This window comes from Falco biarmicus, chromosome 1 (assembly GCF_023638135.1).
Source record: "Falco biarmicus isolate bFalBia1 chromosome 1, bFalBia1.pri, whole genome shotgun sequence".
Classification (NCBI taxonomy): domain Eukaryota; kingdom Metazoa; phylum Chordata; class Aves; order Falconiformes; family Falconidae; genus Falco; species Falco biarmicus.
Window position 1 is genome coordinate 47,480,112 of NC_079288.1, and position 17,111 is coordinate 47,497,222.

Below are 17,111 nucleotides of genomic sequence, written 5' to 3' on the forward strand. Positions count from 1 at the left end.
CACTGCTTTACAAGGCGTCAGGTCCAACCAACCCAAAAGTATAAATTCAGCAGTACGACTTCACAAAAAAAAATATTTAAAAAAATTAAAAAATTAAAAGTTACCTGGTTCTAGGTGCATCCTCCCAAATTCATAATATATGAAAACAAAGACATCAGATGTAGCACTCTAGCAGTGCTGAGAGCTAAAGCAGCCCCCCCTCCCCCCCCCCCCTTTTTTTTTAATCAACTAACATACTATTGGTGAGCCCTCTATAAATGGTTATGTTAAACTGCTGTAAAAGCAAGACTGGTTTGGATTATTTTAAAATGGACATTGTCAGGAAGTGAATGAAGAAAAACTATGTCAAATATTTATGACAATTTATTGATTTACTCCACAAGAAATAGGAAAGAACACATACACGAGAAGCCATGCCTGATCCCTCAGAAGTTGCTATAGCATGAACAGCAGTCCATTGCCTCTGTCTAGATGAATGCCAGGAAATCCTGATTTAGATTGAATGAAGTGATAACACAGACGGATATAACGTCAGCTCCGGCATTTTTCACTAGTTATAGCCAAAAATATGTTTTGCTCCTCTTGTTGTTGTTATGATAATTTGTCTATTCCATCCAAAACACTTTCCTTAACCCTATCTTGTAGGCAGCATGGAAGGTAGCTTTTTAGTAACTAGCACTGAATCTTGAAGGCTTACATACATTTCTTTTCAAGTTTCACTGGAAAGGGAAGGAGGAGCCACATCTTCGGACCCTGTACAGAAGATCACATAATTAAATCACTCATACCATGATACCTTCTCAATGAGAAAGACTACACACTAAACCAACCAAACAAACCACAGTCCTGCAGCTGACTGGCGTGAGCAAACCCAGCCTTGTTGCAAGACACTATGCAAGAGTTACGTTCTGTTTACCACCAGTTGCGTAGGACTTTGAATGTATAAATAGTCATTAAGTTATGAAATAGCCTCCTCGAAGCAGGTCAACCGCTCCGACTACTCACATAGGATCACATAAACATTTTCTCAAAAATACTGGTATTATATTAGACTTAAAAGTTTATAGAGCCAGGTTTAATACACAGACACAGCTGACCACACGCAGTAATGTGCTAAGATTTGGCTGCCAAGTAGCAATGCATCAGTCATGAAATATCTGCACAAAAAGATAAACATCACAGGAAAGAGCCAGTTGCAACCCTGTCATGCAATAGGAAAATGCTTCACACAGTGAAGATTCAGTGATGGAAACAAACCAAAATTTCAGTCAGCAAGCTGATGTAGCAATTACCTGTTAGGACAAATTAGAAACCTTCCTCCTCATGAGAAGGTAAGAACTGGTCAAGCTCCTTCAGTGTTCCCCAGTAAAACACTGAGTAAGAAAGTCCTTTATAACAAACCTGACTTTCTCCAGAGATGAAGCCTACCAGAGCAGACTCACCAGGAGCCTTCTTAACAGTTACTGTTTCAGGACAGCTTCACTGAAAAACAAACAAAACTCTCACTTTCTTTTCTAGTCAAAACAGGGCCCAAGGATACAACTCTAATGAAGTCTACACCCTAGCCAACTTCTAGCGCTTCTGCAATGCAAACAAGAAAGCCACTGCTTCAATCAGATTTCTAGTTTACATGCCAACACCACATTTCAATACAAATATACCATTACAGTTTCTCAGAGGTTCAATTTATCTTTGACATTCCACCCAGGTGTTTTTTTTTGTTTAAAAAGAAAAATCAGGCAGATGCAGTATCAGTGTGTACACAGGTTCATTGAGTTGACTGATTGTTTTGAAAAAAAAAAACATGTCCACTACAAAATACAGGTTCTGTTCACATATTCTTCTCCATTGCATAACTATTCCTGGACCCAGTATCCAATCCAGCTATACACAGGCATTTAACAGTTACCAAGTGCCACCATAAAGTGACAAACAGAAAAAAATAGTTTTCAAATACACATTATTTTCCTAGTTCCATTCAAAAGCCTTCCCAAACATATTCCTGTAAGACAACACGAACTTCTGAATGCAAGAAGTTTAGTACCTGAATCATTTCTGAATCAAACTGTACTCTGATCTAGTCCACAGGTCATGAACGCTGTATACCCTTGAGCCTCCCAAATACTGAAGTCATCAGGTGTTACCCACTCTAAAACTTGGAATCAGAAGTGAAATCGTTTTAGTGCTTAGCAAGCATGCAGTATACCCACTGCCAGATGTCATAAATACCTTTATAATCAGAGAGAGTTAATATTTCCAACTCTTTAACTTGATGTGATTTAGAAATGTCTTTTTAACAGTTGGTAAGGCAGAGGTCAGCACTCCTGAAGCTGTTTTAACTGGCCACCATGTGAGAGCAACCTTTCTGCAGGCTAAAAGCCAAGACCAAGCAAGAGTTCAGATGTATGTCACTACAGTTGTCTGCCAAGTGGACTGAAGTGGTTACCAGTTCCCAGCTCTCTATTCTAGCCTCCTTGACACCGCTGAGGACTAGAACCTATGAGCCCTTCATAACTGTTTCATCACGAAGCCTCACACCTCAATACAAACTGCTGCAAGAGATGGTTCTGTCAGCGACCTCTTACACAGAGGTGACCAAGGAGAGCTCCAATACTCGCTATTCTGTCAGTGCTACCATGGAAGTGACAATGCCCAGCCAATAATCAATTTCAGCACAGCACAGGAACGCAATAGCACCTTGTACCGCTGCAGCCACTTGACAAGACAGAGCCTTAGCACAGACCCTGACCACCCCCACCGCTGTGCAGCTGGGCAAAGCAGCTCCTGCACCTAACTCGCTTCTTCCCTGCACCTGCACCAGAGGTCACCAGCCTTCCTTTCCAGCAGCTTCACAGGTCTCTGCCTAGCTTGTTTAACCCAGCCACCTTAAAGAAGCCAGGACTTCATAAACAAAAGGCCCAAGACCTTTCCTATAGTACCATTTGTCTTAAAAAGTAGAAGGTCATTTTGTGGGAATATGAAAGAAAGGTGAAAGGCAAACAAAGGTGACAGATACAAGCTCGCAACCAATGGGCAATAGTTGGATGAGCTCATGCACCCACACAGAATAACAGAAGACAAAAATTTTGTCTGAACATAAGCTAATTCCTTTGAGTTGCAGACTTTTTAAAGAAAAATCCATAGTTGTCTTTTCCAGACCACAGAGGGCTTTTTACAGAATTTAACATAACGTTGTAATGTTAGTGATCCACACCCAGTGGAAGTAACAATTTAAGAATAACCTGCTTAGAACTATGTATTCTACAGTTCGTAGATCTTCCTCTCTGGGGTGTCCTTCAAAAACATCACCTAATGTACTCTGCTCAGGTTTTCTGTACCCCTGAAGCTGTGCATTCACACACCCAGCCCCAAAAGTTGAGCAATTTCAGGTGCTGGATAATATCCAGATTCAGAATTCAGTGCAAAGTGTTCTGGATTTCTGTGCAGAATCTGAGTTCGTTCAACCCAGTTTTCTTTCATAAAAGTCTGTAAAGTTAACAACAATAAACCCTAAGCTATTGTTTAAGAAACTTCCTGACTTCATTATAAAATATGAAGTACTAAAGCATTCAGATTTCCAATGTGAAAGTGCTAATACCAAATTCAGCCTGTTAGCTCCTCTATTAGAAAAGTAAATAAATAGTCAGATTGTTTACTTAACACAGCTGATTTCATTAGCATGTGTGAAACTCCACTGAGCACCTTGGGGGAGAAGAGAAAAGCCGGAGTGTGTTGCATTGAGGTGAGAACACGCTGCAGAGAAAGCTCCATACTGACTCAGTAATTACATCACACACACCTCAAGTTTCACTTCAGCACAGTACATGGAAGGAAAAGCATGAGTCAGTTTTAACAGCAGCAGGTGTGATGTAAAGCCCTCATGCCCATTTATCACTACAATTCTAAGAATCTCCCCAGTTCCCAGGAAGCGTGCTGACTGACAAAACACTGGCTGTTGGTCATGTGAAAGCACCCACACTTGCCCTAACTGTAGCGGGGAGGGCACAGGCACCATTCCTGAAACTCCTGAACTAGTCCTCCCGGCGGCTCGGAGCAACGCTTTGTCTTGCAGTCTGCACAGGAGCTCATCTTGTGACCTCTAGCATATGAAAACATGACATCGCTACGGTATTCCAGCAACAAACACCTACAAATAAAGAAAACAGAGAGGCAAGGAAAGCAGCAAGCACCGTTGGGGTGAGAAGAAAGCAGAACAGAAAGGAACCAAGCCTGAAGGTTACGTGGAGGCAGAGCACACACGGAGGGGCTGATGCATGACGGGCAGCAGTGAACACCCATGAGGGTGCCTGTTAGCCAGACCGGTACCGATGTGACACTACCATGGGAAGTGCCAGCTGAGGTGCAGACAGACACGTTGGCTGTCTTCACGCAAAAGCAGCACCCAAATCAAAGTCCTCCTTTTCTTGCTTATTCTCTCTAGCAAGCTTGTTAGCCACCATCATACAGAATTGCACTCCTCATCTTTTGCCTAACAAATGTACCCATGGAAACCTTCACATAGCAAACACTGATAATTAGGATAGCATAAGAACATCCTTCTTACAACACTTTGAGTGGCATGCAAGATGTCTGTGTGCTTTTCATCAGGGGTGTACTTAGTAGAAACAACGGTTGACAAGTATAAAACACAACACATGGCTCTAAGACTGAGTCATCTTTTCAGAAGCCATCCCTGAACATCACTACGGTGCAAAGTAGGTTACAGATGAAAGCGTATGACTGTTAGTGTCAGGAGTACCTAAAGGAACAGGTATTTCACCAAGGTTTGCAGCACACGTAGTCAGTATTAATCCAAAGAATTCTCTTTGCAAAGAGGTCCTCAGCAGCTTGAATATTACTGAAATGCCAAAACAAGAAATATATTGCTTTCATAAAGACAACTGCTACATTTTTGCAGCTCCTCTGACCCCAGCTACTTTGTCACATCTGTTCTTCCTGGGCTTTCAGTCTGCTGTTACTCGCCGTTCAGATCAAAGCTACGGCTAAAGGCCACTACCATGCACAGAACACCTGCATCCCACAATGTCAAAGTGGGATGACATGATGACTAATGATAACATTTCTGTCAAACCTCTTCCATGCTCCTTTCCTCTCAAATTTTAACAAAGATATTCTGCTACTTCAACAAAGTTTACATGAAGCTGGCCTCTACAGGCAATAAAGCTCTGCATCAGCTTTTAAAAAGTTTCTCGATTAATTCAGTTTTTATGAATGAATGCCCACATTTTTCAGCCCCAAGCAGCTCTATCTTCTCACTCACATCAATCCATTTACACCAACAGAGAAGTGTTCCCCTACAGCATTAGCATCATTGCTTTACATTGTAGTATTCTGCTTTAAGTTGGGCTACCAACAAGGGAAGGTAGCTCCAAGGCTTTCTGTGGCTACCCTTCCCCTAATCACTTTCTACTGAGCGTAGTCAGTGGCAGAGTACTCACCTACCCAGTTTCAGACACGTTAACAGCAGAACTACCCTAAGAGTAAGGAATCAAGCGCCTACTACCCAACTGTGCATCAATATAAGAGTCAGGTATGTAGGAAATACACTACTAGCTGTTATGCCACATGGGTAAGTTACTTGTAGATCAGAAATAAGATAACCCACTGGCAAACCCAGTTTGATCAGTCAGGCAAGAATGAATCTTTGCATGAAATTAAGTAACAGCAATACCCCCATCCCTCTTAGAACTTCAGTAGCTTATGCATTTCCACACAGTTTTTAGCCATGCGTGGCAAAAAAAAAAAAAAAAAAAAAAAAGGGTGTCTTCTTGAAACTTTAATAGAGAATGAGAGTTACTGTCAGAGCAAAGCTAGAGGAAACCAAGAGGTCTTTGCAGTGACAGAAGTGTGCAGGGGAGGGGAAATCCAGACAGCTTAGGAGAATGGCCTTGGTTCCTGCAAAGCTCAAAAGCTGGAGGGCTTGAGGTTTGTTTGTTTTCCTTCAAATCAGCCCCAGGCTGGAAGTGTGGTTTCCAAGTCAAAAGACTGTATTTTCAATCACTTCCTCTCCAATCTGTTTTCTTGAGTGAGACTGTAAATCTCTTTCAGCAGAACCTGCTCTTTACCTTTCATCACTGAGGAAAGGCTAATGCCAGAGCAGAGGAATAATACTGCACCTTAAGGCTCACCTTCAGCTGTTGGTGAAGAGGTAAGCCGCTTCGGCTTGCTGGTTAACCTTCCCTGCCCCCGTGCTGAAATCTGGGCCTGGGCTGCATCACCCTTCCTACAGCATATGAAATGGTGATTTTCTTTCAAACGCTTTTTGAAGGGTTAAGAGCCAGATGTTTAATGATATTTCCATGTATGAAGACGTACATGGGTGCTCAGTAGCATTATTGCTGTGTGGATGTCTACAAAGCTGCAGGAAGCGCAAGAGAAACCAGATTAGGCTACAAGAATTTACTGAGGAGTTTTTAATTTTAACAAAGATAGAACAAACTGACATGCAAGCAGACTCAAAGCTCACTCCCGCTTTCTTTCCTTTTTCAGAAGGTGGAACATTGCCAGGCTGGTAATAAATGCTGTGAAATAATGCTTAGCAAGTAGGATCTCACCGAGCATTTCAGCACTATGACCAAAGGAATTACTAGTATCAGCTGCCAAACAAATGATCTCATATACCAAAGCTAACAAACTGTTACCAGATAGATATCCTGCAGCTACAACATGACATCCGCTCCATTACAGACCAGAAGGAGCAGCTGATACTTAAAGCTGAAGAAACAGCCCATTTGGAAGTTTCAGACACAGCTGAAATAACACCACCTTTTTTTTTTTTTTTATAGAATCCACATAAAATGAAATTATTCAGTTTCACAACATTCCTTTGCTAAACATACCAATATCAAAGAAATCTCATCAGAGGTCGCAATGGAGAAATTACACATTCAGTAACAAAAGCAGTGTCTTCCAAAAAGTCTAAGGCATTGATTTTTGTTCTTATTATATGCCTGGATACCGGTACTTCATTACAAAACAAACAAACAAACAAAAAAACCCCACCTATCAAAGACTGAAATTAGTGTGAAACCTTAGCCTTCAGTTTAAGAATAATGTCAGTCTTTCATGTGGAAAAGTACAAAAAAGCACTGATGTGAAATCTCACTCTAGAATCAGGATAACACAGTGGAACTGCTGTAAATTTAAGTACACTCAAACTATTTGCAACCCATATCTGTTTCCTTAAAGCCATCCCCCAATACCTTACTCAAATATATGCTTAGCACTTGAGACATTCTAGCCTTGAGATACTATGTCCTGATAAAATACTCTGCTTAATCCCTGAAATTTAAAATTCATGGGGAGTAGGATGCTCTGGTTTTGCAGTTAATAGCTACCATTCTGCTGAGCATGTGACCCTGGTAGCACTCCAAACCCCTGAACTACTCTAAATCAGTCTTGTAAGGGAAGTAACATTTGATAAGGAAACAAGAAATACCAGGGAAATTTAACCACACAAATACACATTTCTCACACACAAAGTAATAAAGATTTCCTCAGAGAGTTAGAGGCTAAAAAGAAATGTATTGAACTACAGTCACTCAAATGTCTCAGTTGAAAGGTGATTTGAGGGGGGTGTAGACACATGTATTTTTCAATATGCATTATACACATATATACACAACCATATATAGATATTTTTATTTAAGGGAAGCAAAAAAGCAGTAGTAACAGAAACCAGAAGCTGAAGATTGTGTACATAACTGCTTAGAACAAATAGAGTGTCATGTCACTAATACCCATCTGTTCTCCAGCTGGTTTATAATTCCTCTTTAAAAAAAAAAACACACACACACAACAAAGAATGAAGACATTCTACAATTTGAGCTACCACCCTTCTACAACTTCATGCTTCCATTACTTTGAAGGGAAGCACAGGCCAGCAGAAAGCCCTACTATGCTAATAGCTCTACATTAAAATCTACACCTCGTGTTTATTTTCTCCTTACCCAGCAAGTAAGAGTTGTGTTTACATGAACAAGTACTTCTGCCCAACAGAACTAGAACCACAGAGTGAATTAATTGGTGCTAAGGACCTGACACCCACACAATGTATGTTCTGGGGTTTCACTTTTGACCAGCTGCAGCCTGGTCCCAGGGACTGAACGCCCATTAGTGATTGGAGCACACTTGAATTCATTCATTCCAACAGAAATCCAGTTTATGCACAGAAGCCACTTGGCTACGTGAGCCAAAGTGCAGCAAGTGGAGACAATTGAGAGGGTTTCTTTAGAAGAGCACTCCTGATCCAAATTAAGATGTTAATGCTTGTGCACTCAAGAAACCATTTCCTGTGGCTCCACATTCAGCTACAGGCACCAGGTCTCTGTCTCTCCAAGGCTGTGCCAGCTCGTTCTGGTAAGCAGCATGGCCCTTGTAGCTTGCTGTTTTCTTCAGAGCCAGAGAGAAAGCAGCACTGACATTTGCTCAAGATTTAGCTCCCATTTAAGGAAATGGGGCAACAGAAAAAGCACACGCAGAGCTTATTACAGGCAAAACTCAAGCCTGGTTGATGGCTCTCTGCAACAGAGCTTCTGGTGTTCTTAGAAAGGCTAGAAAATGCAAAATTTCCTAACAAAGCTTCTGAAGAGATCTTTGGTGATTCTGCTGTTGTTCTGGGTAAGGAGGGTGCGTGAACACACTTAGGCTTTCAAGACTTTCATAACAATTCAAAGTCCAAGGATACAGATTGTTACTGGTCTTACAGGGCCACTTAAGAGAGCCATACACAGCAAGACCTACTGAATGTAGAGGGACCTCACTAACTGGAACATGAAGAAAGAATACAACTAAAATCCTTAAAAATATAGACTTGCTGTTAGAACAGAAAATGATCCTGCCTCTTTGCCTCTAATAGTGACCAGCAGCATATGCTTAATAAAGAAGCTACCTAAGGATTAAGTCTTCCATTTTACATAGATTCAATCACATCTCTCCAATCAAACTGAGATTACCATTCAACAGAAAGTCCGTTAAGGACACTGTAGTAGAGCTTCTAAGACCCAGTAAGTACGCTCCTGAAGGTCATCAACAGATCACTATAAGAAAAAGCATTGCAGCACATTTAGAAGTCATAAGGAAGCTTAATGCAATATTAACAGGTGAGAAAACAACTCACATGAAAATTGCTTCAAATAACTATCAACCTTAAGTTTGCAAAAAAACTAATCAGATAGCAAGGCAATGGAGGAAAACGGGATGAAAAGAGCGATGGGTACTTCCAATATTATTTTAGGTGTGTTTTCCTTTGAAGTGTCACATCACTTAAATATTATTCAAACTGAAAACTGAGCATAGAACATCTTACGTAAGGAACAGAAAGAAGAAAATACAATCCCTAACCTCACAAAATACCTCAGTTAGAGCAATCTTACTGATTTTAATGGTGGACACACTGTGCAAGGAACCTGCCTTCATGCAGATCCTCGACAAAGCAAATAGCCTTAAATCTAGAGCACTGGTCTCCGACAGAGTACTTGGTAAGACTTTAAGTACAAGGCAAAATTAACAGTTAGTCTGGAACAGTCACTCAGTTTAAATGTGGAAAATATGTTTGCTTTCTTTCAAATTAAAGGAGAGATTTAATTCATAAGGTGAATAAGTGCTACGCTACATAAAGTAAGTATAGCATATAGACTTTACAGCTTCTGGAAATTCACCAGCCCTGTTCTCTGCTGTGAACACAGCACCAGTCCTGCGCCCTACCACTTTCAAAGGAATCACCTTATAACCCAGATACCCTAATGCCATTTTGACGTTACTCCATTTTTCACCACGATCTTGCAGCTTTGGCCACAGCCCACAGAGGCCATCTCTGAAATCTTAATGGCTCCATGACTGTGATCTTTCATACATGGTGCTATGGCACGTTGCAGATCAAGATATTTGACCACCCCTCTCCCTTACCGTTCTTAATAGTTTCAGCAGCGAAGGCCAGATTCCAATTCAATCCTGTACACTACCCGGTCACAAGACTAGTCAACTCATGCTGAACAGGAAAATAAAAAAAAAAAAAAAGACACAGAGCTTGCGGGACACGCATGTGATGGTCACTGCGCTCACCAGGACCCGTTCGGTCTTGTGAGCGGAACAGCTGCTGGACGTGACAAAGCTCCAAACCACCGGCCCGAGGAATCACAATCCAGCCGTAATTCAGCGCTACCTGCAGATTCCGTGCTCGGGCCCCGAGGCAGCAGCACGGCCACCAGCTCCCACCGCCAGGGCCCCGCGCGGCGCGGGCAGGGAGGGCTGGGACCGGCGCGGGGACCGGCCGCGCACGTGCCCGGGGCACGGCCCCCCCGCCCGGTTCCCCCGGGCCGAGGCCACCCGGGCGCGGACGCCCCGCACGGACGCGAGGGCAGCGCAGGCCGGCGCCCCCCGCCGGTGCTGCCGAGGCCGGGCGGCGAGCGCCCCGCGGCTCCCGGGCCTGCCGCCTCCCGCCGGGATGTAAAATGGCTGAGAGCTCCGAGAGGCGGGAGAGGAGCCGCCCGGCGCGACGGTGCCTCCCGCCGCCCCCCTCCCCCGCCCGGCGGCGCCCCGGCCCCACCGGCCGCCGCTCCCGGCCCCTGCGGAAACTTCGCAGAGGGGGAGCCCCAAGGGGGGGCTGCGGCGCACCTGCGGCCGCGATGCCCTCGCCCCCGGCCGGCCTCCCGGCCGGCCTCCCCGCCGCCCCCTCAGCCGGGGCGGCCCGCGGGGCCCACGCTGAGGCGGCTCGGGCGAGCCCGGACCCGCCCTGCCCCCGCCGCTCACCTGAAGGCGGGACCCTCCCCCGGAGCCCGGCCGTGGGGGGCCGCCGCGCTGCCGCCCCTTTTGTTGAAGAGCTTCTGGAGCAGGGTGGGGGCCATGCTGCCGCCCTGCCGCCGCCCCGCCCGCCGGCGGCCCCACCGCGCCTCTCGCAGCGGCTCAGCGGGCGGCGAGCGGCGGCAGCTGCGGCAGCATCCCCGCCGCGGAGCCGCCCAACATCGCGCGGAGGCGAAACGAGGGGAGGGGAGCGCCGGCCCGCTCAGCCGCACCGCTGCCGGCGGCCGCCCGTCACCTGACCGAGGGGCCGAGCGAGCCCGCCCGCCCGGCGGCGCTGACAGCCGCCTGCCCGCCGGACGGGGCACGGCACGGCACGGCGCGACGGGGACGGGGACGCGCCGCGCCCCCCGCGCGTTCCCCATTGGCTGCGCGGCGCCCCCTGCCCCGCCCCCAGCACGTGGTAAGGCGCCGGAGGCAGGGCTTAAAGGGGCAGGCGTCCGGCCCGCGAGGGGTGGGGGCGACGGCGACGCGTGCGTGCGTGCCCCCGCGTGTGTCCCTAGCAGCCCAGCGGGCCTGTGGGGGCAGGCAGGCAGGCAGGCAGGGACACGCATGTGCGGGGGCATGGGCACGGGCACATACCCTGTGCGTATTTTGTATAACCATAGAAATAAGCATGGGCACATACGTACATGTATGTGTAACGTGTGTTACAAAGCGTTGCTGGGCAGGTACCTGTGTGCATACAGCACCTCTTTGCACAGGCATCCCCGGTATGTGCACGCATGTAAATCACGTATTTGTGATGCACAGCACCGGCTTTGCACGTGGAAGTGAGCGCGAGCAACGCACAAATCTCAGCCCATCAACCCGGGAAAGTTTTAATCCAATTTTTTTCCCTGGTCCTGACCCTGTAAGGGAGCACCCTGGTACAAGACAGCAGAAGTACCGCGATTCCCTCCCAGAACCCGAGCTCGTTTGTGTGGAAGGCAGCTCTGCTGGGACAGTGCCTGCTTTCCCTTATTTCTCTTTAATTGATCTACGTCATTCACAAAATAATAAGATACTGCTACGGTATTGGGGGGCCACTCGGAGCTTTATGTTTGTTAACTCTGTGGGAAAGGCTTGTTTGTGTGGGTTTGCCCAGCAGCAGGATGACACCACCACGCACCCACCGAGGGAACGTAACTTCAAATGCTCCTTTTCAAACAGTTAGGCAGCTGCTCAGGGTGGTGAGGGGGAGAAAAGGGGAATCGTGATAGCTTCCTGCTCTTTTCAGGGAACTTGGAGACACAGCATGGAGAATGGCGATCGTGACGATAGTTGTAGCTGGAGAAGCTGATTTGTCTTTAAAATAAAAATCAAGAGATGACCATCTACTGGCCTGATAACGTGATCAGCTGCTCCCTCTGTAAGCCAGTTGTCCGACCCTGTCTGGAGGTCCGTTCTGGGAAGGGATCACCATTTTGAAGGCTCTCAACCACCTCATTGGTGAGACTGAACACCTGGCGTAAACCTTTCAGCTTGGGTGTTCTCACTTCTTCTGATTCCTGCCTTCCACCACCATCACCAACTGCTCTCATTAAGGTCAATCCACTCGCCCAAAGCTGAAGGACAGAAAAGTGAGGGTATGGCGATGGCAGCACGCTGAAAGGGAAATGAATAGCAGGGTGTGGCTGGACAAGATGAAAGACATCGTGGTTGACATAGTAATCAATGCAAATGAGAATCCAGGCATCCAGCTCCAGAAATAAGCGCTGGACTGTATTTCTCATGGAACAATCTCAAAAAACTTAAAAGTTGCCAACACCATGGCTCCCACTCTGTGGTACATCTCGTTAGCGAGTAGTGCTGGCTGGTGTGGGCAGAATCAAAAGCTAAACCGTCTGCCTGACAGAGCCCAAAGTCCACATCACGAACATTTTGGAGTAGTTGTAATATGGTCCTGTCAGCAGAATGAGTGTCAGTGGTTGGAGCACACTGAATGTGTTTCTGAAAAACATTTGGTTTAGTTTAATCTGAAAAGGATCTGCTTTGTGTGCCCGGATGCCACTCCAAAATGTGAAGCAAGACAAAGTCAATGAGGACAACTGGGACACCGACTTCAAAAATGCACTTCTGATCTGAGCAAAAATGGCACCGTAAATGCAGCCTACATGTTAGCTGATGCTCAGTACAAAACTAGTTCTCAGTATTTTCTGTTAATGTGTGTGACAGCCATTATGATCTGAAATTGATAACAAAACATTAAGACACTAGTGTTCTGAAGGTTATTTCTGGGGAAAAAAAATGGGGAAAACACAGCAGAATCAGCAAAGGACTACAACATAGCTTTCTCAGTCAGTGCACACTGTGCCACCCCAAACAGAGTTTGCTTATAAAGAACACCTGGCAAAGCAAATGCAGTGATTTTTCACAAATCCATGAAAGCAAAATATGAGCAGAAGTAAAGAAAAAAGCCACGCTACCTGTCACACAAAGACCATTTTACAAGCAAGACGTCTACAGTGTGTGTACAGCCCTCTTCTAGGAAATGAAAATGTGGCATATGAGAATCAAAACCTTATTTGTAATATTCTGACTAAGGGTCAGACTCTTTACGTGCAGAGAAAGACAATGCAACTGATGAAACTTTGGTCAGAAAAGGAGCCCGATGCTTAATGCAGAAATAGATGGGACTTTGTTAGAAAGTTGTCAATAAGTAAAAAGGATCATTCAAATCCTGGAACAGCTGAATGCTTGGGTAAGTATCTCTGTGTTTCATTGAAGAGAAATCTCTCTGAAAAGTCTCTCTTGAGAATGTAGGAACTAGTTTTTACAGCCTGGACAGGCTGGGTGAAAAGCCAAGTCTCCTAAGCCACACTTTGCACCCCCGTCACATAGACCTGACAAAACTTTGGAGTTCCATTACAGCTGCTTCCCTTGCACCCCGCTCAGTCCTGAACGCACAAGTCCAAAGTGCTCCTAAACCTCTGTTGTCAGAACTAGGCTTTGGAGGAACCATAAAAAGGCAGCAGAGAGCAGAAGATTTAAGAAAAAGTTTGCTGATCTAGGATGTTCCCTGATGACTTACTGCTTTGCATGGCGACACATACTGTATGAGTTACAGGAACACAGATAAGCCTTGCTGCACTTTGCAATGCATCAGCAGCATTTTGGATTCTGTAAAATAAATAAATTCCGATCTTTATTGCCACTTCAAACATGCCTAGTGAAGTGCGATATCAAGAAATGTCTAAAATTATTCCCTCTCCATACTGCTATTATTACTATTTAGCACTGTAAGTCTAAATCACTGAATTTTAAAACCTACTATGATATGTATTCTGCTTTGCAAGCAGCGACAGAAAGGGAGAGTTTGGGATTGCAGCCCCCTGCAAAGCAGCTTACTCATCCTCCCGGGAACAGCCTTACCTAACTGGTAACTCCTGCAGCCCCTGCAAAAACTTTCCCAGCCCCCGAACAGGGCCACAAAGGTGCTGCCTCATACAGGTAAGCAGGTCCACTGCCTTTTTACACAAAGATACAGTCGGTTTAAAATGAAAGACAGTTTAAAGGGAAATGTTGGTTTAAGTGTTTCAAAATTACTGGGAAGTGTTGATGTATGTAATGAAACATTTAATGTTCAACAGTCTTTGGTGTTAAAGACAAAGCGAAAGACCACGTAAGAGATGTCTTCTTTTAATCGCAACAGAACTATGGAGTGATATGGTGAGAATGGGATTGTGTGAAGGTAACAGGCATGTCCAGTCCTCTGAAATCACTACCTATGTATCTTCTTAAATTTCCTAAAGCAAACGTACACTACATTTTCCTGCAGAAGAGCCTGAAGATGTACACATGGGTGAATGTTCAGAACACTTGTTTAGAACCTCATTTGGTTCCTCTCTACAACAAAGTTGTTAGCATTGCTAGGCTGTATTTCTAAACCTGTGCCCAGGACTCCAGCCAAAGCCTAGCTGGAAATCCCCATGTCTCAGATTTTCAATGGCAAAACCCATCCTGGGACTTACTGTTTGCTGGTTGCACTCTTGTCTTCAAATCGATGCTGGTGTAGTTCACCTTGGACTCCATCCTACCCACGAGATGCAGATCAAACAGGCTTTCTACACAGTAAAGAATGCAGTCATCATAATTGGTATTTTAATCCCTCCCAGTTATAACTATGGTAAAGAGCATTATACATTTACATGAAATTGCAGCAATATATACGGGACATACATTTGTATCAAAAGCGAGGGCAGGAATTTAACACTAAAATGGACAGCGCGCATCAGCACTGTGGCAGCCGTGGCCAGCAGCTAGCTACTCTCCTTCTTGCAAGCTTGGACTGATACTAGAAGTCGCAGGCACTCTCTGCCATGCCTCCTCATGACCTGAGGTCCTAAATGCCACTCTGGTTATTCTCCTCCAGAACATGTTCTAAGCAGAAATAAAATACATAGCTAAGAAGTCTGCTTATTTTTGCTTGGTAGTTAGCTAAACCGTTTCTTTAGGTACAGGTGTATCTGAAAGTGATGAGTAAATGCATGACTTTTCTTTCAATTTCTGTCATATTATGTCAGCTCTGTGTAGACAATTTTCTTTTTAAAACATCCTGAGACAAGAACATACGGTTCTTCCATTGTTTAACATTGCATTTTAATTCAGCTTAGAGGAATCGGCTCAGTCAGGAACTGCTCAGTATGGGTTTAATCTGGGACTTCCTTATTCAGCTTTATGCAGAAAAAGACTTGATGCAGATGGGGAACAATAAGCCTGATGATGAGACAACAGATGTATTTCTCTCCTGTCTCTCATCAAGGTGACATGCTTGAAGCGCCAGGTCACATGGGAATAGCACATGATACATGATGCGCCCTGTGTGTCACGCAGCACAGCAAAGGCTGAATGGCTGCTCTGTGTCACAGCAAGCAGTGAAAGCATCCTTACCAAGACTGTTACCAAAAAAATGCAAATTGGAAGCTTCTTGATAGGTGTTCTGAAAAGCTGGTGAGGTATGTGTTTCAGTCGCTTATCAGGCAGATCCCACCAGTACTCCACGGGACCATATTCTGAAGCCACCACTCAGTCCAGTGAAACCCCCACAAACATACAATCACTCCTATACAAATCAAAATGACTTTTATTATCCTTAGACAAGGCACTGAGCCAAAGCACTCACCTGCTGGTGGAATTCTATCTTCTTCACAGTGTCAAATACAGATTTAGAGGTGAAAAAAGAGCAAGAAAATTAAACAAAGCAAAAAATCCTAGTCTTTTCTAGTGTACGTATTTGCCCATCTTACACAATCAGCAACTATTATAAATAATCCTTATTTTGCAGGTTATTCTTTCATGAATGCTATTTGACAGGCTAGAATGATTATGAAATAAATGTGCTTATTATGTCTTCAATCAGATTACAAGTTTTAGAATCATATATACATTTCTATGCATTTACCAATGAGAACTTCTTTAGTCAGGGAGGGAAGAAGAGGTGAAAATGAAAATTCTGTAACTGGGTGATCCCTTTCTCTGACTGCTTTTTAAGTTCAATCAGGCTGGAGTGCCATACTTGAGCGGGTATGACGTACTTGGTGGAGGGGAGACCTGGACTTGAAGCCAACGGCTTTAGGGTTTTAGCGCCCCCAACACATGTTTATCTAACGATAATACTCTAACTAATTTTACCAGGCAGCCAAAGCTGTACGTGCAGAAAAATAGATATCTGAATTAAAACATTTAAGAGACAATTCAGTTACAGTGCCTGTTTTCAATGTACTGCTTTACAGGTATTTACTATGTAAACTATAGGAAGTATCTATATATAAGAGTGGTAGTAAGAAACATTTTTAAATTACAAGATCACAGAGCATTAGAGGATCACAAAGGCAATTTTTCTGCTTGAAAACAGAGATTTTAGTGGACTTTATAAAGTAAGTCTGACTTTGAAAGGGATTATTTCTCAATTTGGTGTAAAACAATATACTAAATAGAACATCAAATCACTCAGTAAATTCTTGACAGAAGTCACACTATAGTTGCTCTTTACCATCTGTCAATGACTATAAATCATTATGTATAGCAATTATGCTACTGCAGTGCTTGGGAGATATTAATTCAGCTGACGTATTTTCCAGAATCTCCTACTGACACTGAGAAAGTCGCTTAATTTCTGTCTTGTTCAGCTCCCATCTCCAAATCAGCACAGGGATTGCCTTTTCCTTTGTACCTTTAAAGTTCCTTGCATAAAGGAACTTCTGAGCAACTACTGTAATACGAATTACTAATCTAGAATCTAGACTATTCCAACTTGGCCAGGGAAAAAAACTGCAGGGACTGCGTAAGTCTGCTCCTGGAAGAATGAATCA

General features: G+C 44.4%; 1 protein-coding gene across 2 annotated transcripts in view; it reads right to left on the bottom strand.

Moving 5' to 3' along the window:
• The window catches only part of FNIP2 (folliculin interacting protein 2), a 52,375-nt gene extending 41,246 nt beyond the window's left edge, over positions 1 to 11,129 (bottom strand). Inside the window, exon 1 of one of the 2 annotated variants that reach the window (XM_056330833.1) lies at positions 10,771 to 11,129. In XM_056330833.1, coding sequence (XP_056186808.1) covers positions 10,771 to 10,865 — 95 coding nt within the window. In that variant the 5' untranslated portion in view covers positions 10,866 to 11,129. The remainder of the gene's footprint in view (positions 1 to 10,770) is intronic. The other variant, XM_056330923.1, reaches the window with a different exon arrangement.
• Positions 11,130 to 17,111: the final 5,982 nt, after the last annotated feature.